We start from the raw sequence: 25,429 nt of genomic DNA, 5'->3' as shown, positions 1-25,429 counted from the left end.
CAAATCGAAGCGATTTAAATATTCAAAATTATCAAGAAAAATAAGGACAATTGCACGTTCGATATGTAGGACAAAAACAGAAACTCTAAATACTGGCTTCCAAAACATGCTTTCAAAGCTTACAAAAATAAAATTCTGGGTAGGGGGGGTGAGAAAAACACATGAAAAAAGCTAGGGCAGTGAGAAAGTCGGGGTCGGACATTTATGGTTAATGCTTATAGAATTTCGAACTTTATTCAAATTCCATACTACCGTTTTTAGTGGTTTCTCAGATCTTTTGGTATAATTTCTGATTTCAGGAAACTTTTCGACCACTCGCCTTAGTACTGGTCGCTCCGTTGTTGACACGCGCGAAACGCCCCCCATTTCCTATTGTATTGGTTTTTGAAAAGGGCTCGAACCTTCCCTAAGTTCAATTACTATTTTGAAATTTTAAGACGGCCTTCGGCGCCGCGTGTAGCTGGTGTTTTCAGGCGAGGGGTTAACAACTAACATAACTTGGTATACGCAGAGGTGGGCAAATTCGCGAATTTTTCGATCATTCACCGAATTTCCCCCGCTTGGTAGTACAACGAAATTCGCGATTTGCCCAACACTGGGTATACGATATCCATATTACCAAAAAGCTAAATCCCAAATAGTAAATAATGAAAAAATTGGTGTGATCAAAATATAATACATTTTCTTATGGTGTTCCATTAAATCAAAATTAAAGTGAACATCCCCTTAGTAGCTTTAGGTCCCTTCATGATGCGATTGTCAAAGTGTTGTCATGACACATACCTCTACTTTCATCGGCAAAAATAAGAAATCTAGTTCTTTTGTCAACGGGCCCGACTCTAAGACTCCCCATTCTTATGCCAGTTAAAAGAGGCTATAAAATGGAAAGCATATGGACCCACTTTAACATCCATTTCGGACGACTAGTTACCATGTCGCCTACTTTAAAATGGGCAACTTTATTTTGACTCATTCATGTCTCAACTAATACTCAGTATGTACAAGGCTTCACCACTTATAAAGCCATTCGCATTGAATAGCGTTAGATCCTAGTAAAGAGAAGGTTTACTTCTGGCATTGGGATCGTTTGTAGTAGGAAAGCTTCTATATTTCCCCTATAGCTCCTGCTGCAAAAGGTGGCTCAAAAGGTCTCAACGCCCGTTTACTAGAGCGCCATCGTTTGAAATAGATTCGAACTTTACCTTGGTAGTCTTGGCCCTTAACGGAAAATTTCCCTAACTGAAGCTGAATGGGAAACGTAGACAGGATTATTAAGTGTTCAAAAGGTATTCATATCCGACGAAAACAGTTAACCGCACAAAACCTCTAGCTCTGATGCCAAGTTCCAAATCATATATACTACCGGTTTGAAAGCACTGAAATATAGAACTGCGCCTTCTCACTTTTGAGATATGGACATTGTTTCTTTGCTTGATTCCTTTACCTATCTTACGTTTTACTTTTAAAGTTCAATTCACTATAATTTCGAAACGTAATTAACATTGTTAAACGTTTCAGGAGTTTGATGTGGCCACAAATCTAATTTTATCCGAAAATTATCCAGAGGTGTGCTAATTAGCTGACAACTAATTGAATTATAATTAGCAATTAGGTAAATATTTATGAACTAATTTTTAGCCAATTAGCAATTAGACATAGAAACTAATTAAATTCAATTAGAAATTAGGCATTTATTTATAAAACTAATTAATTAGAATTACTAATTTCAAATTAATTACGTGTCTAATTAAGGTAAAAAAAACCATAAGTAAATATAAAAGTTTAAACGTGCCCATGGATTTAGTACTTTGGTAATGCAAAGTTTAATGTTTTAATGCCATTGAAAAACGGGTACGGAAGCCGTGTATTATTCTCGAAAATTGAGACAAGCCTCAAGCCTTCCGTCATGTTAAAATTTTTCTCATTCCTTCATTTTCTTGCCACAGTTCCTATAATGGACTCCTGAGTAGTAAATCCATGGGCACTGCTATTAATTCGAGAAGGAAAAATAGTCGCAATTTCAAAATCATGTTTTGAGGAGCAATAAGGTTTCCTCATCGATATAATAAGGCCCTTCTCATATTCAAATAGATGAATCAAGAGTAAATTCCTCGAGTTTTAGTTTTTACTACAAATTGGCGTAAAAAACTAATTGAAAATCTAATTGGCTAATTAGTTAATCCTAAATCTAATTAAATTTTAATTAGTTAATTACCTTTCCGATGCATAATAATTAATTAGAATTACTTCTCAATTAGCACTAAGGTAATTAAAATTCAATTACCATTTTCAATTAGTAAATGATGCTAATTAATTAGAAATTCAATTAGCTAACTAATTAATTAGCATGGCTCTGAAATTATCCCACCATATCAATGGTTATGCCTGAGTATCACTGGCTTTTAGATAAGTTGAATAAAGAGTCCCAAGTCTTGGTTTTTCAAGAGGTTTTGCGAGTTGCGAGAGACAAGTTGCAAAGTTACCAGGCTGCTTCGAATGTCGACGCATTTTGGATAGCAATTGGTAAGAACACTTTAGTGATATCCTTATAATGATCTTTGTCTAAAGCCTAGATTAGTAGGTTTCAATTGCAATTGTAAGGGGGACCCATCTACTTGCACCAGACCTTTAAAGAGGCAATGGTATAAAAATCAATCTCACCATAAATATGCCTCAGTTTTGACTAGCTTATGTGTTTTTTATATATTTTGGTGAACAGCCATTCATTAATTTTTAGTTTGTGCTCAGCCCTTGACCCAACATTGAAAATGGATTTCATTCAAAAGAACTACAGTAAAACTATGTACCTTTCTTTAGCAGTTTTTTCAAGTGATAGGGTGTAATTCGATAATTTTGCGTCATATCCCATAGTTGAAATTGATCAGAAATAATAAAAATCCAAGTAACAGCTGCGATTCTGCGTTAAAATTATTTACATTGCCCTTCAAGATGGCGGCCGCCATTTTACCGGAAACTAACAAGTTTGGTTTCCATGGTAACCAGCTTCGCGCGCCCCTTGGTTCCGATTCCCTAACTACAAACACGAAGTTCATTTAGTCAAATCCTTAATTGCACATTCTAAGACTAAATTCACGAAAGAAAATTTAAGAACATCTCAGGAACGGACTATTCCCTCTCGTCTTACCATTAAGTTCGCAAACGGTACTAGTACACCCTCTGACCTTGAAATGGCTAACTGGCGCTTAATTTTAATACGTCTCCCTCATCCACCATAGATTTACCTTCCCATGCCTCTCCACCTATGTCTGACTACTACCCCACCCTAGGTGAGTTAACTCTAGTACTCAAAGAGTGAGTCTGGCCCCGACGATGTCCCTAACCGCCTCCTTAAAAACTGTTCTGCCTCCTTATCAAAACCACTCCATCTGCTATTTACAAACTTGTATTAATATAAATTTTAGAAAGGCAAGCACAGGTGATATGTATGGGTACAAATAAATAAGTGATTATTGTATAGACTTCACCGTTGGTATTCACCGTTGCTAAGACCGACCGCCATTCACAGCAAATTGTTGAAGCCCACATTTTCTATCTCCAATATGGTAATGACACTTAAAATCTATTACCGTTTTCTATTGACAATTTCCCTGGAGTAATATTACAGGATTAAAAATTAACGTTGCCTTATAAGTTCTTTAAAATACAGCTACGTCTCCTTCAGTATAGTGCTCCTATAAAATAGGTAGGGTGTTCGGCCGTTCGCTTTTTAAAATCTTTAATTTTAAATCGAGGTCTAAAAAATATTAGACCTCCTTATATATCGCAATGTTTTAACCATTTGGTTTTCGGTCGGCTAACTGGAGGTTAATTTCCAGCTTTGCGTTTAAAATTTAATCTGAACAAATTTTGGACTTAACATATAACAGCAAGTTAAATTATCATTTGCCATTCATTTTCACGCATTTAATAATTAGGTTTACCGTACACCGCTTTTAGACGTGTAAATCACGGGTTTTGGGTACCTGAGAATCGTTGGGTACACGTGCTACCCACGTAAATTGCATGTTACGAACATGTAATTACCTTACATTATTTTCACGTAAATTTTGAGTGCAAATATTGTTTACATATTTAATAAAAACAACGTGATCTCCACTATTTGTTAACGTGAATAAGACGGTGTTAAGAGGTGACATGGTATGAGTGTTTTACACGTTCATAAATAGGTTTACCGTATACCGCTTTTAGACGTGTAAATCACGGGTTTTTGCTACCTGGGTTGTATGTGTGGAAATTTGATTTACTAGAAGTTTAAAGTTAAATACATTGTGATACTATAAATTAACAAATAATTTCATATATTAGAAATAGTATATATTTCAACTACTTTGTATGAATCAACTTCAATCACACGTACAAATATCTTGTTCTTTTGAACCTCATTGTCAGGTGATTTAGGCATATTGAGTAGTTGTTAAATTAAACTTCATGTTCACGTGTATTACACGGCCTAAATCGCCACCAAACTTAGTGTGATATTGTCCACCAATTCTCCACGCTTTAAATCCCCACCAAATTAACGTGATGTGTTCAACCAAAACTCCACGTGTTTTACACGTCTAAATATACACCACAACTCACGTGATAGTTTCAACTTATTCCCCACGTGTTTAACACGCCCTAAATCAACACCACAATTAACGTGATATTATCCACCTATACGCCACGTGTTTTACACGCCCTAAATCATCAACTCTATTACCGTGTTATTCAACCTATACTCCACGTGTTTTACACTTATGAAAAACCCAAGCACGTTATATACACTAAGAACACTCAAAATACACGTAATTTACATGGTGAATTGCTACCTGGGTATTTTAATGTTTTCCACTTCGTTTTTTAAATAGTTTTTTGTCGATTAAACATGGAAGGTAAACAAATGGTACGTCCTTTATTCACAGTGTCATTAATAAATTACGAAGATGAATTTTTTAAAAATTGATGAGACTGGAGTTCGCTGCAGCATAATTGAACATTAAAAACCGGATAAAAAGCTGCAGCATAATTGAACATTTAAAGCCGGATAATGAGCTGCAGAATAATTAAACATTTAAAACCGGATAAAAAGCTAGAACATTTAATAAATACGCTAAGTGAAAAATATATTTCATTAAAAGAAAACTGCAAGGCTGAAAAGAGGAGTACCGCCAACTTTCCCTGTGTTTGGAATAGCTGGTTAACGCAGTACTCGTTTGGACAGTTTGAAATTGACTTAGCAGAAAAACTTGATTTTAATGGAACTGAAGTTGCCCTCATTGTCTATTGGTTTGCAAGCAAGGTCGTCAAAGAAATTGAAAACTTTGAGCGGGCTAGGACTCTGGCACAATTAATAGCGAACGAATCGGCAAAGCAACAAATTGAGAAAACTTTTCTGAAAAAACCTTTACGCAATCTTAAAACTGATGAACTGTACTAGTTGTGCAGGCTAGGAGGAGGTTGTCTAGGGGAGACGTGGAAGGTAAACAAACAAAACATGAAAGTTTCACAGAAACTTGAACGAGGCATGAAACCGCTTACGCAACGACAACGTCTTAAAGCTCACATATTTTATAAAATAAGCCTATCTTTGAGAAATAAAGACCAGTTTCCAGAAGACATTCCGCCTGGGCTCATTCACATAAACCGAGGTGGATTACTCATGTACTACTTATGGAGTACATAAAAGAAGTCAATAACATTGTTATTGCTGAATGGTTGAAATGGAGTGCCATCACGGATCTGTCCAAAAATGTGCTCAGTAAGTTCTTTTTTTAAGATAATAGAATCGAGGAAGTCTATTTGAAGTCTAAATAACCTAAATAAAAAATTACTAAACAGAGGAAACAATGGCGTCATTAAAGAGAAATGAGCAATTGGAGATTATGTATCACGAAGCATTAACAAAAATAGAGGAAGTGGTTAAAAGAGGTTTCGAAAAAAAAGATTTAGAAGATTTCGGCAAAGGAAGTTGGGTCACGTCAAGTTTGGGGATTTGTTTCGTCAAAAAAATCGGATGCGAAATGACAAAAAAGGCAAAATAGGAATTGAAGGACAGAATTTAAGGTGCTACCTCTACAGAAACACAATAAAGAAGAAAGCTTTGAAAACCTCATCAAAACGAAACAAACAGACGAAAAAAGGTAGTCCTATTTAAACTAAGCATTATAGTCGCAAACTAAAAGTACAAAGTCCCACATCAAAACCCAAAAAGTCCACTGTTGAACAGACCAAAAAAACTAGTCCTATTAAAACTAAGCCTTGTAATCGTAAACAAAAAGTGCAAAGTGCTAGTCCTGTTAGACCTAAACGTTTAACCACTAGAAACAAATTATGCTTAGACTAGGTTGGTGAAGCTGAGGTTAATAATTGTGATATTCAACTATTTCGAAAAGTATTTCTTGTGATATTTTAGTGATAATTAGTATTCAGATTTGTTAATCATGAAAAGTTCCTGTGAGAGAATAGTAAGCCTCGTTACCCGCGGGCAGCGCAGGGGGGGATGAATTTTTTTCCCCCATCCTCGATACCCGCGCAGGGTGGGTCAAATTTTTTTGGCCCCCCGGTACTTTTTGCCCCCTTCAATTCCGCCCCCGGAGGGGGTGGTACTTTTTGTTCCCCCTCACTGACTTTCACCGTCTCTTTATTTCGCTGACTCTCACCATCTCTTTATTTCGTCGTCTCTTTACCCCCGCTCCATTCCCGTCTCTCTCTCTTTACTCCAGCTCCTTTCCCGCCACTGTATTTTTTTTTACGCCGCCCCTCTCTCTCTCACTTTCTCTTTCGCCCCGAGCTCCATACCGGCGAAAGCGCTGTCAATGCGGGGGATCTTTTACCATCTCTCTCTCTCTAGCGCGCAATCTGGCCTCTCCCGCGTATTACTGAATTCCTCCTCTCTAGCTAGGTTCCCGTGTACGAGCCTGCGCGCGATCTCTCGCCTTTGGTCAACTCCGTATAGTTTAATTCCTCATGTTTTAAACGTTCCCTCTCTAGTTAACTAAATCTATCTCTCTCTAGTAAATCTCTCCCGAATTTTTACTTTTGCGCTATGTATGTTATCAAGCAAGAAACATTGAATATTTTTTAACAAGGTTTATTTATATATTTACACAAAGTATTTTTTCAAGTAAAGTATTAATATTACGGATGCGCTCGTTAAAATGCAATTTATCGATATAATAATAGTTCAAACGATCCTCGTAAGGTATTTTATATATTACGATTAAAGGGCAAAAAGTAACTTTTTTTTTCACCATTGTAAGAGTCTTTTAGCTTCGTCTTTTCTTGATATGGAAGATATAGTCCTCGTTTTCCGAAGTAACGTATGATTCGATAGGCACATTGAGTGTTTGTTGCCCGAGAATCAACGGACAGTCGGGGTACAATTGTCTATGTTTATCGCGTACCGATTCCGGGGTTGCCCATACATGAAGAGTACCGTGGCAAAAGAAACATCTGAAGGTATGGTCCGTCTGGACTAGCGTTTTTTGCCCGAAAATGAATGGACAGGCGGGGTGCAATTGTCTATGTTTATCGTGTACCGATTCCGAGGTTGTCCATACTTGAAGAGTACCGTGGCAAAAGAAACATCTGTAGGTATCTCTACGGTCTAAATAAAACCCGTCTCGCGCTAGTTCGGCGGTATCAACGTAAAGCGACGTCCACGATTGGAAAGTTTTTAAACGGGCTTTTTCCGAATTCATGTCCTATTTAGCATATCGCGGTTCTTGGGGTCGCTGAAAATTTCTTTGACGTAGGTATCCAAAATTGCCTTTTGAATGACAGACTTTGGAATGCGAAACTCCATATAATCAGAGAGGGCGGTGGGTGGAACGTCGTGACCCTTGTCGTCTTCGATCGGTACGTTGTTTGTTGGAAGTCCGCGGATGAAGGGACAACTAGGAAAATGCCGTTTGTGCTCTTCTGCACCGAATCTCGAGGTTTCCAACTGTTTAATATACCGTGACAAAAATAACACTCTACGGTATCGGTACCATACGTATATAAATAAAAAAATCCGTCTCTAGCTAAATCTCTGGGATTTGTATACGGGGCTTCCCAACGAGAGAAACTTTCACGTCTTTTCGCCTCGACGTTCATACTGGGTTATGAAGCCCAACGGCCTTTCCCGTTTGCTTATATAAAAGCATATACACCCCCTAGTGGCTAAAGGAATTCATGTCCAGACCTGTTCACCCACTCCTTCCTTCCCCCACAGCAAAAACTAAACTTTAACTAGAACCCAACCTATAACCGGAACTCCATAAAAACTAAACTCTAACAAGACCTAGGGCCCCTCGACAAAACGAAACAAGAGGCCCCTGTAAAAATAATCCGTGTCTAGACTTGCATACTATAACTAAAGCGTGTCAAGGTTACATCATCTCGGTTTTATTAGAAATGAGGCCCACTCCTTCCTTCCCCCACAGCAAAAACTAAACTTTAACTAGAACCCAACCTATAACCGGAACTCCATAAAAACTAAACTCTAACAAGACCTAGGGCCCCTCGACAAAACGAAACAAAAGAGGCCCCCGTAAAAATAATCCGTGTCTAGACTTGCATACTATAACTAAAGCGTGTCAAGGTTACATCATCTCGGTTTTATTAGAAATGAGGCCCACTCCTTCCTTCCCCCACAGCAAAAACTAAACTTTAACTAGAACCCAACCTATAACCGGAACTCCATAAAAACTAAACTCTAACAAGACCTAGGGCCCCTCGACAAAACGAAACAAAAGAGGCCCCTGTAAAAATAATCCGTGTCTAGACCTGCATACTATAACTAAAGCGTGTCAAGGTTACATCATCTCGGTTTTATTAGAAATGAGGCTCAATCAATCCTTAACAACAAACCCCGAATAACGGGTCCTTGCAATACGTGTTTAGACACGTTCGCTCTCCTAGCTAGAAAAAATAGGCCCTGTTTAAAACTGTAATATGTGTATGTTGAAAAAATAAAATCATTTTTAGGGGAAAAAGACATTTATTTATTTTTTACATATAAAATTCGTTAAGTGTATCAAGATTGCACGAAATATTAATTTCGGCTTTGTTAGAATATGCCCATAAGGCGTAAATTAAAGCCTTGTCAAAGGCGCAGGCCGTTCGGTGCTCACCGACTGGATGTGGGTACAAGCAACGTACGGGGAGAGAAGAAATGTCCGCGGTGGTGGCTTTCGGGCACTTGAAATCGTTTAGATCGTGCACCGTTCTGTTAAGGCGGTCCGATAGAAAGGCGACTTTGGAATCGCCCTTGGAGAAGATCAAATCGACCCCCTGAAGAGCAGCGGCGAGGCATTCGTCGATTTTGCTGTAAGAGGTTAGGCCAGCAGTCCAGTCCAGTTGGTGTAGATTACGCGAGACCCATTGGTTCTGGCGTTGTTTTGAAATCGCCACGTGAGATTTATTGTAGGGTGGCGCGAATGTCCAGGAAACGGTTGAAGGCTTTGCCTCGATGGTCGTTATGGCCAGTTCTTTAACGATGAGGTCTGTAGTGCCGTCACTACGAGTGCACCCGTTCAGGTATTCTAACTCAATAACGGCGGACTTCATAATAATAACTAGCGGCGAGTCTATGTATGACCGTGTAAAACCGAACAGAGGTTGAATATGAAACCTCAAACGACCGTTGGGCTTCTCTTATAGAGGCTGGAAACGATGAGGCCCGGACGTGGACTAATACCGAGTCGGGATTGGATACGAGAATTCCGAGGGGGCGTGGTTCTCTTATAGAGGTTGGATATGATGACGTCATTCATCCACGGGTCCCTCTTAAATTTCTTGAAAAACAGGTTTGTGCTTCTTCTCCTCGTTCTGTGCATAATGTATACAACGCAGTATATACCGCAAGCGGAACTGTCGGGGGGCTGTAAAGCCCTCCTATTATAGTTTATTTTCGTAGAATTTTCTCTCATAAATGTTTTAATATCTTCTGTCAAGGGACCCAACCCCAAGGAATCAAAATAATAACATTGTTTATTCCCATCGATATAGAGGCAAATCCAATGACTTCCGTTTCCTTTGTGATTATCTAGATTTATAACAATGGAAGCCGGGTATCGAAGGATATATTTGGGTAGAACATCGCGTGGGTATACGCCCATGAAACCGCGGGTGTATCTCAAAACCCTTCTTATGGTTGAAGCGTTCATGGCGAATCTACAACGACTGTCCTATTATGATCTATGTGCATTAAACTTTGAAACTCTGAATAAACGATCAAGCTCAGCGTTTCGGGAACCGGTTCTTCGAACCCGAGTTCAAGTCGTAATTGTCCCTGTCGTATAGGGTTGTAATGATTTATACCTGACGCGGTACCGTCTTGAGTCAAATCAAAACAGTAAAGCGTATAGCCTTTGGGATACTCCTTCATAGATATTTCGTTACCATCGTCTTTGTAATGAGTACCAGATCCGGTAAACAGAGAATAATATGATCTGGCGTAAAGACCCTTTTTGAAATTTGGTCGCAAAGGCTTAGCGAGTACTTGTTCCGAGCCGATAATCGGATTAACAAAATTAAAGTTAAAGTTTTGGAAGTCAAAAGGGTTCCAACTCAATTTGCCGTTATACGAGTTATGAGTTACTAAACCCGCTGTTAATCTGTTTGGTAAAACCCCTAAATATACGTTATCTATAGTAGTTTTTTGAATATTTGCCGAAATGGTAAAAACTTTCACTTCTGTCCTAGTGAATGGATATTTAGCCGTGGCTTTAGTCCAAGCCGATTCTAAAGCTAGCATTACTCGAGGGGCTACTCTCACTTTACGAATATATAAACCTACTTCGAGTATTTCGTGCTTGTACCACACGCCACCGGGGGGAGGAGCTCCGAGCAAAACAAAACCTGGTTTATTTCGGGTCATCCTGACTCTAAGACTGACGCCATTGGGTATGAATTTTGAAACGTTAAACATATCAGCGTGTAAGGCCCCGTGTATTTCAATCTCTTTCGATCCCTTTGCTAACTCTTTTCTAACAAGATGTCCCTGGTTTTCAGTTGCAGAAGCCATTTTCCCAGCCGTGTCTTTATGCCATAAAGAAGAAGTTAAATGAGATTTTTTAGCGTCTCCTCCATAGTTTAGCAGTGTTTCTAGGTAGGCCTTGAAGGCGTAGTTTCCGGTTGAAGATGAAATAGCTGTATCATTGGCGGTCACTTCTACCGTATCCCAGAGCGAGTGTAAAAAATTGTTGATGGGTCCTACGTTATCTGTATCATCGATATCTGTACCGTCCGTATGTACTATTTTAGCTCGAACATAAAGCATAGTTAGAGAGGCGTCAATATATTCTTCGCCATTTCCGGGAACGTAAAATTCAATCTGAGAGTCTCCATCCAAAACCGAAATAGGTCGATAGCAAACATACTTGGTCGATTCTACCGATGTTTGAATCGGAACAGATTCGAAAAAATCCAGCTCAGATTTTGTCGCTTGAAACATTTTTAGGAGAATATATCGTGTCGTCTTGACCTGTAGGGTATACGACGGCGAACTGGCCTTATTTTCCTGGTAGCCGCTCGTTTTATACCTTTTTTACTTTGAGCCCGTTTTCGTTTCAAGGGTTTTTTACGTCTGCGACGTTTCCCCCCTGCCCCATGTTGTGTTCTAATATCATCTAAAGTTTCCGTTACTCTTTTCTTAGCAGCCTCTTTAATATCCTTGCCCGATACTACGTCACTGAAAATTTTGGTCCCTGTACTAACAGCTTTTCTGCCGAGAAATTTGGCACCGCTTGTAAGCAAAGGCCTAACAAACTTTACCAAACCTGAAAAAAAGGATCCGAACCCCCCGTGACCTTTCAAATTAGGGTTATTTCCTATATAATACCCTCCGGCCCCCGCTTGATTATTGTAATATCGCTTGTAGCAATATTCTCGCCTTTCTAAGACGTCGGGCTTAGGCATCGCAAGTGTAGTTTAACCGTTAAGCTCCCGTATTCAAATGGCGCCGGTTCCCCTAAACTATTCCTTATATTAACTTCGATGATATCAAAGTAATTTTTACCAACGGGTACGTAATGAGGATTGGTAAAGGTTTGAAATATTTGAGACCCGTAAGGTTTCTTGGCGTCGACCGAAACGATCCGTAGTAAAGGAACCGAGTGGTCGCCTACAATCTGATCGCTAGCGATATTTAAATAGATGAATAACTGGTCCGGAACGTGGTAATTCAAATTAGAGGGCCTTTGGCTACGACCTATACATTCGCTAGCTTCATCGTATCCAAGAATTTCGGCAACGGCTTTTTCGAATTTTAAATAAGGTTTCAATAATTTTTCAGATTGGTTTATAGTAATGTGCCCGGTTACGTTATCGTAAATCATCCGCAATGTTGGGCCATTTTTGTCGAACGAATTATTTATGACGTTTATTAAATGTTCTATAGACTTGTAAAACCCCGGGGAACGTCGGGCATAACTAGGGTCTCCCTCCTAGCGTCTTTACTTTTTTTCTCTCTTTTCTTTCCTTCGACTACATCCCCAACTGTATATTTGCTCCCGTATCTGGAAACGTTATGAAAACTAACATCACGTTCTTCCTTAGGCCTTGGCACGTTGTAAAAAGTAGACGTATACATTATATCTACTAGAGCCACTTCCCATTTTCCATTTAAATTAATAGGATTAGGCAATTTGGTACAGTAATGCGCCCTGGTATTATCGGGAAATAACGAGCCGTTGACGTTACTTGGTAGGGTTAGGTAAAACGATTGATTCGACATCTTCTCCACGAACCCAAGAGGTTTGGGTTTTCGGGTAACCTTCCCAAGATACTAATAACTCCAATTTACCACGCCTTTTTCGCCGCTTTATGATTTTTTCAATGTTGAACCGTTGGGGTTTAACCGTTTTCTGAACCTCTTCGCGATAGAACACGCCACTTATAGGGTTTCCTTCCAGATCCTTTAACTTGTAAATCACTGGATCACGGGCAGTTCCGATAAAATCAACTTGGAAAACTTCGGTGGAGTAATTGGCTTCGTAACCCTTTTCAAAAACCATTTTTACTTTGCTAACCCTGACGTAATCACCCACTTTTATTCGGGGGGAGGGCGTTTTTTCTGTCCTTTGCTTTCAGTCCCGTAAATATTTCTATACACTTCTAATATATTGGTTGGCTTAACGTTATTTGGTGTCATCTTAATAGTACTATGCCAAGCGCCGTTATACGCCGTCACTATATCTCGAAGGTGGTCGATATACCTTCTAGTATGGAGATGGGTAAACAGTTTAAACATACGAGATTTTAGCGTTCTATTCACTCTTTCTACAATGGGGGCGTGGTGGACGTCATTCTCGGTTGTAAAGAATTTAACCCCCTTTTCTTTGAGAAATTTTCTGACCGAGGAATTCAAAAATTCCTTCCCTTTATCCGTTTCTATTCTAATCGGTATTTGATCTTTGAATATAAGAGCTAAGGCTCTAACAACTTCTTTTCCCGTCTTACGTAGTAAAGGCACGACCCATAGTTTTCTACTAAAACAATCTATACACGTCAATAGAAACGTGTAGTTATCATTATCTTTGGCCAAGGATCGCATGTCAACCAAGTCTATTTGGTACAAATCACCGATATTGTGAACTATAATTTGGCGCCTCTTAAACTTTTTACGAGCCGTTTTATGCAAAGTATACGGGGTGGAACTTTCCAAAAACGAAATTACTTCCGCTTTCGATATACCATCATCTTTAACAGCTCGATGTAAAGCGTCTATTCCTGAAAACGATGCGGGGTTAGAAGGATCATAGTATATGGCTTTTAATTTTTCTGTGTTGTCGGGCTGAAGCTCAGCCATTTTGGTATTATAGAAGAAGATTTCCTTTTCGTAACGTAACGAGCCCCGCTTGAATTTTCTTTACCGTAATTTCTTAGCCTCCGCTTTAACGGAGTTCGTTTTGGCGGGAAGTGAAATGAAGGAGAGGAGGAGGGGGAAGGATGGGGACTGGTTCGGGAGAGACGGTGGCTTTTGGTCCTTCAATTTCTTTTACAATGTTATGAAAATCGCTCCAGCCCTCGGGTATTTCTTTAAGGGGGAAATGTAATGGTATACTAACTGCGCTATATCAGAATTTTTGATCTCTCGTCCGTTTACAAAAACTCTTCCTTCTTTCGACCACCTTAAGGTTTCGCCAAGCGATTGCAACTGAGTAAAAACCTTCTTTGCTCTCCCCTTATATTTAAGGGGGAACATGTCAATCCATTTTTCGGTAGGATCCGGCACGATTTCTCGAGAAACGTTATTGTACCTTTGGACTAGCTGTTGGTACATAATCCATTTGGAGCGATCGTCTAACGAATTGTTGTTTAAAACCGTTTGCATCTCCCTATTCAATTCTTGCATAACATCTGTCTTTAGAGTATCAACGGGTTGAATATCGGGTTGAGACGGTATTTTCCGTTCATTCAAGGGTACCAACGTCATTTTATGGTACATTACGAACTAAAGGCTCCGATAACCGATGAAAGAAGGGGTACGAGCAAAGAAAAAAGACCTTCGCCTTTTTGGTTCGATAAAATAGCCCTTTTCTTTTTCCAAGCTATTCTTTTACTAGCTATTTTACGCAGATTATTCTTATACCTGTATAGCCTACTTCTTTGGGCCAAATTCAATTTCACGTTTCCGTGTAGCGTATTTAAAACTAATTCTGATATAGCGTCTATTAAACCTTTATCCGCGGATCTTATAAAAGCGTGTCTAGGTCCTTTTTTAAGTTTACTCAAGAGTGCGAGAACGTCTCGCTGTGATGTAATCGCTCGGCGTTTCATAATTCAAATGAATGCTCTTGTATGATACGAGTCTTATTTATCTCTTTTTGGGCACGTACACTACCATTGTCTCATCGGGAAATATTTTTGTTCTAACCCTATAATCTTCGGGACAGTTTTGTTTAAAGTCCAGTAGCAAATACGAATGAGGTTGTTCTGTAGCGTCCAAGTAACTTTCCATTAAAAATTTCGGGTTACGCGGGTACATTTGTCTAGCTAGATAATTTATTTGTAATTTATCTCTAACCTGCTTGAACAGTATCAAATAATTTGTGTTTAAACTGATGTCCCTAGCGTCGATGGATTTATGATAAAGATTTTGAGTTAAATATAACACGCTTAAATTACGATGATGACTAAACTTGGTAAAAATTGAACCGATCAAACCTGATTTGTTCTGATCCATTAAATCGTCTATTACTAGAAGACAATTTCGAGAGCCGTCGTACTCGTTCATATCCGGCAAACCTTCCTTAAAGACAACCAAACCTTCCAATCTGTCGTAAAATGGTTGATATTCTGAATAATAGAAAATAATTTCGGCGATATTGGGTTCAAACATTTCCCGATGATTTTTAATGATTCTTTCGCAAAGAAACGTCTTTCCAGCCCCACTCGGTCCATTTACCGTTATGGTACACGGATGATAAAAAGGAATCATTGTTCTTCGAGTTCTCGAGCTTAAATAAATTAAACATTAAGTAGTCTAGCGTTAATATAGGGGGGTCGCGCGCATCTTCTTCTCGCGGGAAATAACGCGTCGTGCGGGAAAACGCGCCGTGCATCGCGGGAAAGAACGCGCCGCGTATAAACGCGTATGACAGGAAAGCGAAAAAAGAACAAAATCAGTTTAAATTTTTTTTATTATTTTAAAAACTTTTAAATATACAATATGCACTTTTAAATAAATAAATAAATTAGTCAATAAATTAGTTTTAAATAAATAAATTAATTTTAAATCAATAAATTTGTTTTAAATTAGTCAATTAATAAATTAGGCAATTTGTAAATAAACTTTTAAATTAGTCAATAAATTAGGCAATAAACTTTTAAATTAGTCAATAAATTAGGCAATAAACTTTTAAATTAGTCAATAAATTAGGCAATTTGTAAAGAAACTTTTAAATTAGTCAATAAACTTTTAAATTGGTAAATAAACTTTTAAATAAATTAGTTTTAAAAAAACTTTTAAATTGGTAAATAAATAAATAAATTAGTTTTAAATTAGCCAATAAATTAAGTTGGGCGTTGGTAACCATAGGGGACTGTTTTGAAATTGTCTAGTATGCGGATTTTATCGACCGTGGCTCTATAAACTTTGTGGGTATCTATAGAGACAAGCGTGTGATTGGGAAGCCTAGTAATATGTCTCGGAATTGGAACAGTTATGGGTAAAAGGGGTTTATCTAAATCGACGCCTAGTAGTCCTTTTAAAGTTTCGTGATTGACTAGTTTCTCGTTAGAGACATTAAGACGAAACCCTTTGACTTTGGTTGTATTGAACCTTTTGCCAGAGTCGGGATCTGTTACCCAATAACTGTAGTTTTTGCATCCGCCACTGACAAAGGTATCAATGCAGGCGTTTTTACCATAACCTTCCAATTCGTTGGTCATTTCACCCAGAAAGTTACCAGTTTCTATTAGCGGTATTCCCAGGGGGGACATGTACACAAGAGAATCTGTATCGTAATTAAGCATTTATCCCCAACCATTTCCAGATATTCTAATAAACAAAGTCTCGCCATAGCCGTTGTATAGCAAGCTATGGAGACGTTGGTATGCTTCAAAACAACGTCGGCCTCAGTCGTAGGAACCCATTTGACTAGCAACGTTTCTTGATTGATGGTTAAAACGCTTTTTACTTCAACATCCGGGTTACTTAAGAGTTCGTAAAGTCTACGGGGTTCTTTGATAATTTCCGTTTTGGTTGGTTTGACTCTTTCCCCGAATTTACCCCAAAGACTATTCAGGGCAAGTTTTGCTACGCTACGCAACCCTTCGTTTCTTTTAATCTTGGCTGGGTTTAAAAGTACGCCCTCTCTAATTTTAAAATTTTTAATATAATTGTCACGTTCCTCGGGGGTAACGCAATCTGATGGGTACCCACTAGCCGTCTGCTTATGAAGAAGGAACGAATCAACGTATTTTTGAAACAAGCCGACCTCGCCAGTTTCGGGGTTATATTGTCTCACCTTGTATTTCCAGGCCTCTATCTTTTTTAAGATAACATAACCCCGATTTACAGCGGCACGAAGTTCGTCAATCACCCAAGTGCCGACTGGTTTTCGCTCTTCGTCGGAATGGCGGCAGTCTCCTTGGAAACGTTTCAAGGCGCACTCCCGGCAAAGAGTGAACACTAATTTATTGTTTAACCTTGTTGGCAAAACGGGGTGAAAGAGGCTAATCGGTGGGAGAACTTCGCATTTCAGAAATCCATCGAATGTGAAAATGTCGGGAATATTATCCAGTAAAATTTCTGGGTGCCCGACTGGCAGCTTCTTTCTCTTGTTGACGAAAGGATAGAGACTAGTTACGTCAACGTAATGCATTTTTTCGCTGCCGGATACTTTATGGTATAGTTTAAGTACCGATGTTCTTCCACCAAAAAAGGCATCGCGAGGATTTAAAGGCTCGCGGACTTTATCTTTAATGTTTTCTGCCTCCAGAAAAACACCGATAGCCGGATTATCGGTTTTATCTTTAGCCCAATCACATTCCCACTTCGTTATTACTTTAAAGCCAGCTTTCTCGATTCGTTCCTTCTTTTTTAAAGTTCTGACGTACAAGGTGTTCAAGGTTTGACCCGGATCACCTTGTAAAGATTGGTTGCGGTTGACTTTGTAGCATTTGGGGCAACCATGGAAATAACTCTAGAACATCTTTTTCATACAAGCCGTCCACTTTCATTTTCAAAACTTTGGCTTCAACGCCATTAAACGCAGACTGTACATTTACGCCGTTTTCGTGAGCATACCAGGATAACCATTCTATAGCCACTAGTGACTGATTATCAGTCATCCTATAGAGGTTATGCGGAATAATGCCTATAGAATCATTATCCATAAAGTGCCTCCTGTATACCCAGCTACACAAACCGGCTATAGTACACGCGACCTGGAAAGGCTCCACCTGGGCAATATCCAAGAAAATTTTTCTAAAAGCTAGACAACCTAACTTTAATATCACAACATCCTTGACGCAATAAAACTTTAATTCCTCCAGAAAATTAAAGCCTTTTTTCTCCTCAATTTGCTTATCGTACCACGCCATAAACTCTTTGAGATTTTTGGAGGTTAAATTTTCCGACCCGTAAGCCTCGGGTGGTGGCATTTGGTCTTCTAAGACATAATTTGTTGCTAATTGATTATTAAGATCGAAGACGTGATCCTTCACAACGTTAAATAAAAAATGAGGGAAATAACCCTTTGTAGCGTCTTGTAACCCGAAAGTGTCGGCGAATTTAGAGAGTGGTACGGAGATAAAATTGAAAGAGTCAAGGAAATTTAAATTAAAGACAGTTAAATTTATAATTTTAGTGCCGTTAATTATACAGTTAGGTTTAAATTCTTCGCCTAGAGCCATAATCTCTCGTAATAGAAACTGATTATCGTAGCCGCTAGCATTATGGGCCAATAGAATCACCTTCTTGACAGAGGCTAATGTTCTTAGAAAAGCTAAAAAATTCGACACCGGCTTTGCCCCTTCAAAAACTCTGTCTTGGTCCGAGTGACCCACATTTCGCGCAGACGAAAGCTGCCTCGGGCACGTCAATACAACTTTCGCAGACCATCTCTGACACGCAGAGAATGGCCTGGTGGACTAACGCCCCTTTTTTTTCCTCGGATTCTAATATCTGAATCGCTTCAAAGTCATAGAAAATGTAAAGCATATCAGGGGCAACTTTCTGTTTCTTAGCTTGGCGAACTTTAGGAGGTTCTTCTTTAATTACCTGAACGTAACAATAGTGCGGACTGGGCGTGTATCTACTGCAGATAGAACAATAAATTTCACCGCACGTATGGAGTTGATTTTTACGCTTAAATAAATTTATTTGCGTGAAACATTGTTTGCAATGAAATAGTTGCGCGCAGATACTCTTCCCGTCTACACCATCTTGTTTATGATAATTAAAGCATTCATCTCCTTTGAAAACCTTGAGACATTTATCACACGCTCGGTCAGCACCCGTACAAGTTTGATCTCGTAAGCAATTGTAACAATAAAGATTGCAACTATGATCTCTCTTGTTTCTAAATCCTACCAGACAATTTTCACAGTAATGGTCCATCCCGAATAAAGGTCTTAAGGACGTGACGACGTTGTAATGCCTGTTTTGATTAATTAATATCAAACGAGGTCTATTGTCGTCAATGTTGATTTCCCCCAAAATCAACTCGGGCAAATTATTTTTAAAAATATATATTAATATACTATATTGCGCTAATTCGGCTTTAAATTTTTGTATAGATTCTACTTTGCCGCAGTCTTTTGAATTAACTTTTGCTTTACGGCAAAGCTCTATAGCGGCATCTCGTTGAGAAGCCGTATCGCCTCGATCCGCTCGCGTGTACGAAATCGATTTAAATTTGTTTTTAAGCGCGATATTAGTCGGATTTCTCTTATGTTCCGAATGCGCAATTGCCACGGAAAGCGCGCGTGGCAAACACAGATTATCATTGTTCACTATCCTGATAATTCCTCGGGAGTCGCGAGAAAAGATATCAAAGGACCGCACTCCTTTGGGAGCAGCTCGGCCAAAACCTTCAACCGGGATTCTCACCACGTGAAATTTTAAGACGATGGGTCCCAAAAAGAATCTTTCAAACTCATCGTCGTATAAAACTGACTCTATCTCATCTAAAACAGATTTAGAGTCCAATTGATCGGCTCTACGAAACGAGAGTGATATCTCGCCCCGGTTTGGCAAGCTTAAACTCTCGGCCGTTATCTGTATCATATCAGATGGGGCTAGCCTATTAAGAACGGCTTGGACAATATTGGCTAAGCCCTCAACCAAATTATTAGTTATTCTTACAGTGATTTCGAGACCAGTTAGGTTAAATCTAGGGTACATTTGTACCCTTTGACCCGTAATTTCACAGTGGGGTAGAGAATCTATTGGAAACATAACTGCTTCCCTCGCCCCGCCACCTGATTGATCAGGGAAATTACTAAGACCCGAAAAATCTATAGAGGCGAAATCGTTTTGAGAGGCGAAACCCAGCTCGGGATTAGCGTTTAAAAAGTCGGCAACTAGACGGTCATTCTGTGAAGATTCAAATTCCCGCACTAGTGAATCTTCAAAATTGAAAAAGTCTGAAACTATACGATCATTTCTGGAAGATTCAAAATCCCGAACAAGCGAATCTTCAAAATTGTTTAAAGCCTTAATCAGACTTTCATCATGCCCGTCAATGAGTAGATTTTCAGCCCGTATATCGTCTATATCGCGTTGACCTATTTCAAATGCCCTTTGTTCGAAACGAGCCATATATAGCTCACTACACGCTAAAGGCAAATTATTGTAGAATGTTTCCAACTCTTTAATGTCGCGGCATTGTTCAGGCTCGCGCGGTACGCTTAACATATATTTAAATATGTCGGTAAATGTTTCGAGAATAGCGTATCCTCTATTAGATAAAAAGGCCGGTAAAATTTCCCCGACTGCAGCTAGGTTAAGTTTAGCTGGGTTAAGTTTGAGTAATGTACATAAATTAAAGAAAAAGGCGTAAATCTTCTTAAGGGGCCATGGTCGTAAGACAGCCAGCTCCTCGACCTCGAATAAAATAGATTCTTGGTCCATCTTGACGCGTTTTTATAGTAAAAAAAACTTACGTTAAATGCTGTCCCCGTGAAAAAGAAAAAAGAAAAAAAAATACGTTACCTTTCAAATCGTAGAAGAGACGCGTCCGGGCAAGCTTTCTAAAACCTTATCTTAAAAGCGAGACTAGTAATAAATGCTTTCCGTCTTGACTTTATAACTCTGAAGTAGAGAATGAGTTTTGCATGCTCGACATATTGTCTTATATAGGCCTTAGCCCTCTCTTTACCCTCCCCCCATGCTGTACGTAACGGAAAGAAAAAGTTCCGGCGAGAACGTAAGGTTTTAGATACACTCCCCGCCCTCCCTCCGATAGAGGTCATACTCTAAGTAGAACAAAAACTCATCTTCACCCGTCTTTGCCCAGACACGTTGAAAGAGGCCCGATTTTACTCAAACTGGAACCAAACTATAACAAACCCCCCCCCCATACCCGTTCCACCCCCACCCCAAAAACTAAACTTTAACTGGAACTAAACTAGAACCAGCCCCCACCCATCTCACCCATCACACCAAAAACTAAACTCCTCTTCGTCCGTCTTTGCCCAGGCACGTTCACCTTCTAGTCTACTGAAAGAGGCCAGATTTTAACTGGAACTAACCACCCCCTCCCCCTCCTTAAAGAATGAAGGCTTGTAAACCAAGGGTAGAAATTCACTTTGAGCTAGACCTTCGAGTTAGAAAGTCGCTTAAAATGTAAGTTAAATTTACGTAACAGTTTTTGGGCGTTCGTTTGGTAATAACACCGGGTGCTTTCTTTAGATAAGAATGGAAGTTGATAATTTTCGTAAACGGAAACTCCCATCGAAACCTCGTAAAATCAACTCGAGATTTCATTTAGGACAAGTATTTCTATCTTTCGGATTCACGCCTGATCTCAATATAGAGATTAGAATATGCATGAAAGAACCAGATTTTTCTACGTTTCGCTTTGATGTTGACACTTGGCAAGCTTTTGCATCCAAAATTGGTCCGCTTAGCGGTTGGACTAGCTGCGAAGAGCACACGTCATACGACGCTATTTTAGCCGATACTCCAGTATCTTCGACGTCCGCTCACGCCACCTTCAACAGTCTAAAGCTGGAAACCAATATCACGGGCGGAAAGACTCATGAATTCACGTTGAACGCCTCAGAAGCTAGCGAGTTAAATCGTCTAATGCCATATATCAATGACCACATGAAAAAACTTGTTGCAAATGAACAGTTTTATTTATTGCTATGCGATTTGATTTGCACTGAGCTTATTACCATATATAAAATACTAGAAATAGATTATGGAGAGTTCTTTTCTTTTGACGAAATCGAAGATCATATTAATTTTGACCGTGTACTATCATATTTTAGCTTGTACGTTTCGCCGTATAAAATATTAATGGATTTCGAAGGTAGACTAAAGGAACGCGCAATAAGTTTTGATTTTCAATCGTATAATATATTCAATATATTATTGTCTCAAACTTCTTATTTAAAGAAGCGTTTTAATGTCGTTAGTCTTTTTGGCCTGGTGTAAATTTTTAATGAAATAAATATTTTTAAAACGTAATTTTTGTCCTTTTATCAGGATATTTGATTATAACGGTATACGCTAAACCAGAGGCCTATTTTTTTCTAGCCAAGAGAGAGAGAGAGAGAGAGGTAAGTCTAGGCACGATGTAGGCTGGGAAAGGTCAGTTTCGTGTGACCTTAACTGTAATATGATGGACAATAAAATCATTTTTAGTTAAAAGCGAAGAGGCCTATTTTTTTCTAGCAAAGAGAGCGAACGTGTTTGAACACGTTTTGCAAGGATCCGTTAGTTGGGGTTTGTTGTTAAGGAACAGAGACGATTGGGCCCCATTTCTAATTAAACCGAAATGATGTAACCTTGGCACACTTAAAGCATTTTAGTTATAGTTACCATATGACCTCTTTCATGGTATTGTTGAATAGACATTCGAGTCTAGACACGATGTAGGTTAGGGAAAACATCCTAGGCCAGTTTCGTGCGAAACTTAACGGTAATATGTTGAACAATAAATTCATTTTTTAATTTAAAGCGTAGAGGCCCATTTTTTTCTAGCAAGGGGCGCCAAGTCTGGGCACGTTTATTTTTGTAGGTTGGGATAAATTTAACTGTGATATATGCTGAACAAAAAAATCATTTTTTAGTTAAGAACCATAGAGGCCTAATTTTTCTAGCAAGTCTAGACATGATTATATAAAAACTTTACATCCTGGGTGAGCTCTATTACGTGTAATCTTAGGTTTTGTATATTGTTAAGGACATAATAATCTAGAGGGTCCGTGATTTAGCGTCATTACAACCCGGATTCTCTATACTATAAATACGAAAATTTACCCAATACAAAAATCACTCTCAACCTAAACACTGACGAATAACTTTAAACCTGACGATACCAAACTTTCGACATGTGAGTATAATGTTTTTTCTCCTGAAATCATAGACTAAGTTTTTTTGGTTTTTAGGGTGCCCAACCCAATACTTCCTGGTGATGAGGTGTTCGACTTTCTCAATCCGCCCTCACCAGTTGAACCTCTAGAAGAAGAACCATTTCCCTTAGCGGAACTAGAGGATGGGGAAGAGGGGGAGGATGGGGAAGCCCTTCCTGGGGAGGATGATGAAGTTGTAGCCTCTTTGGATTGTAATATCCAGCGGTAAACATTCCATGTTTTCTCCTATTTTTAGTAGCTATATTTTTCCCATAAAATTTGAACAGGATCTTAGCCCAGATCCACTCTTCAACCGCTGAAGATACTACGACCACCGACGAAGAGATTAGGGTTGAAACTAATTATGTTAACGAGGCCCTAGGTCAGGCACTGCTGGAGTTTATGGTATTCCCAGTAGAACCTATTGGAGAGGAACAGCCCTTAAACATAGCAAATTGTTATTCTGGCTCGTAAGTTATTTAGTTTTTCATTTTTAAGACCATCTCTAATATCTTTTTTCTTTACAGTCTCAATACGGCCATCGTGAAATTTTTTAAAAGGAGAGCCAGGATATACAGAGAGGCCGAAGGGTCGGATGATGGCGCTGGCGTGATTGATGAAACGTCCATTAGGATGGCAATCATGCTCGACATACCGAGAATGAAACTGTTCCTCGACAAAGTCGCCTACGGGGTACTGGCCCAACAGATGGTAGACCTAGGGCTTTTCCGTTAACCTACATATCCGCGCCTCGGAGGGCTATTAAATTTCCCGCCCCTAGCCCCCAAAGGTAAGAAACAGTTTTTGTATATTGTAAGGGGGGGGGGGGTAAAGAGAGTCTAGGTTTAAACGGTTCCCTCTCTATATTATAAATACGGAAAGTTTCCCAATACTAAAATCATTCTCTCTTTAGCTTCGGACAGAACATCATCCACCATTATCATGTGAGCATACTGTTTTTTTTTCTGAAACCACGGAGAGACTAACTTTTGAACTTAATAGGGCGTACAGTCATATTGACGATGTTCTTTTGTACACGGACGACGAGGAGGACCCGAGACAAAATTTTCACGAGCGGCAACAGCGTCATCCACCCCCACATCAACCCCAGGAAAACCCGCCGAGAGTAAATGAACATCTGCCAAATGATTGCAGTCTCTTCAGGTAAAGTCTCTATATTTTTTAAAACTTTAATGGCTATATTTGTATCAATAGCATGTTTGAACTTCCCGCTTATACTGTTGTTACCAAGAGGGCGACACTGTACTGTAAAAAGACAAGAGTAAGGCAGAACTCTCTAGAACGCGGTAGCAAGTACGAGGCAGAACAATAAAGAAGTTTTGTTACAACTGCTGTCCATTATTTAAGTGATTAATTAACACTACCCTACCAACAGTAGAAAACGATACATGGTGCCAGAATTGTCTATATCTACGTCCGATTTCACGTTGTGTCAATAAAAGGGGGGATGTCGGGATTATCTTCACCTCAAGAGCTAAGCCTAACTGGTAACGCTGATCACAATTGGCGATTATTTCACCAACGGTTTACACTCTACGAAGAAGCTACAGCGCCTTCAACTGCAAGGTCTGATGCTAAGAAATTATCCTTACTATTACACGTGGCGGGGCAGGCAGCCATAGATGTGTTTAATACCTTTGAATTCACCACTGCTGAGCCCAAGACTTACGCTAATACGATTCTCAAGTTTGAAGCCTATTGCAGCCCCAAAAAGAATGAGGTACATGAAAGACAAGTATTTCGTTGGCGCATGCAGCTCGAGGGCGAATCGGTTGAGCAATACGTCACGGACTTAAGACTCAAAGCCAAAAGCTGTCAGTTTAAGGAAACAGACAACATGATTAGAGATCAACTCGTAACGGGAATTAAGGATCCCAAATTACGTAAACGTATGATGGCGGAGACAGATGGTGATTTAACGCTGACAAAGGCAATAACTATTTGTCAAGCAGCGGAAACTTTAGCTATGCAACTACAAACATGGGGTGACAATGTCAAAACACATGAGACCCACAAAGAACAAGTAGATTCGTTAACACATAGTAAAGGAAAGCGGTCAGCGGGAAACACCTATAAGAAATATCCGGCCAAAACGGAGGCTACATCCTCCAGATCGTCAAGCAATATGATTAAAAACTGCTATCGATGTTGCGGAACTCACGAACGTCTGAAATGTCCTGCATATGGACAAAAATGCCTAAAATGTAACGGTAATAACCATTTTGCCAAGGCTTGCCGACTAGCAAAACAGAAGGTAAACGTACTGGAAACGGGAAACAGCGACAGTGAAGACTACGTCTTTGACATGTCTGAGGTACATTCTTTGAATGTTTATAACATAGACACTCCTACATCCCGAGACTGGATAGTACATGGCCAAGTTGGA

At 39.3% G+C, this 25,429-nt stretch overlaps 1 protein-coding gene and 1 long non-coding RNA gene across 3 annotated transcripts; one reads left to right on the top strand and one right to left on the bottom strand.

The window, feature by feature from the left end:
- Positions 1 to 10,150: 10,150 nt before the first annotated feature.
- LOC149663457 (uncharacterized protein F54H12.2-like) lies at positions 10,151 to 11,443 on the bottom strand. Its single transcript, XM_089842225.1, has 2 exons — positions 10,682 to 11,443; positions 10,151 to 10,453 (listed from the first exon to the last, which is right to left on the bottom strand). The coding sequence occupies exons 1-2, from the start codon at positions 11,441 to 11,443 to the stop codon at positions 10,151 to 10,153; spliced, it is 1,065 nt and encodes a 354-aa protein (XP_089698351.1).
- Positions 11,444 to 22,225: 10,782 nt separating this feature from the next.
- LOC149663456 (uncharacterized) lies at positions 22,226 to 24,142 on the top strand. 2 transcript variants are annotated; one of them, XR_016368531.1, is made up of 4 exons: positions 22,226 to 23,492; positions 23,550 to 23,812; positions 23,936 to 23,966; positions 24,025 to 24,142. It is a non-coding gene; the product is annotated as an uncharacterized LOC149663456 (long non-coding RNA). The 2 variants fall into 2 exon arrangements; XR_016368532.1 differs by lacking the exons at positions 23,936 to 23,966; positions 24,025 to 24,142 and having other exon boundaries at positions 23,550 to 23,833.
- The last annotated feature ends 1,287 nt before the right edge of the window (positions 24,143 to 25,429 follow it).

This window comes from Phalangium opilio, unplaced genomic scaffold (assembly GCF_054372755.1).
Source record: "Phalangium opilio isolate 3A_F unplaced genomic scaffold, DU_Popi_V2 ptg000062l_1, whole genome shotgun sequence".
NCBI classification, from domain to species: domain Eukaryota; kingdom Metazoa; phylum Arthropoda; class Arachnida; order Opiliones; family Phalangiidae; genus Phalangium; species Phalangium opilio.
This window is presented reverse-complemented; position numbering and strand designations above follow the sequence as displayed.

What these genes read in the sequence shown, in the direction of transcription:
- LOC149663457 (XM_089842225.1), bottom strand. Translation starts at nt 11,443, where the DNA reads ATGTTTCAAGCGACAAAATCTGAGCTGGATTTTTTCGAATCTGTTCCG. An exon ending in ATCCATTCACTAGGACAGAA is followed by an intron (nt 10,454 to 10,681) that starts GTGAAAGTTTTT and finishes AATTTCAAAAAG; the next exon opens with GGTCTTTACGCCAGATCATA.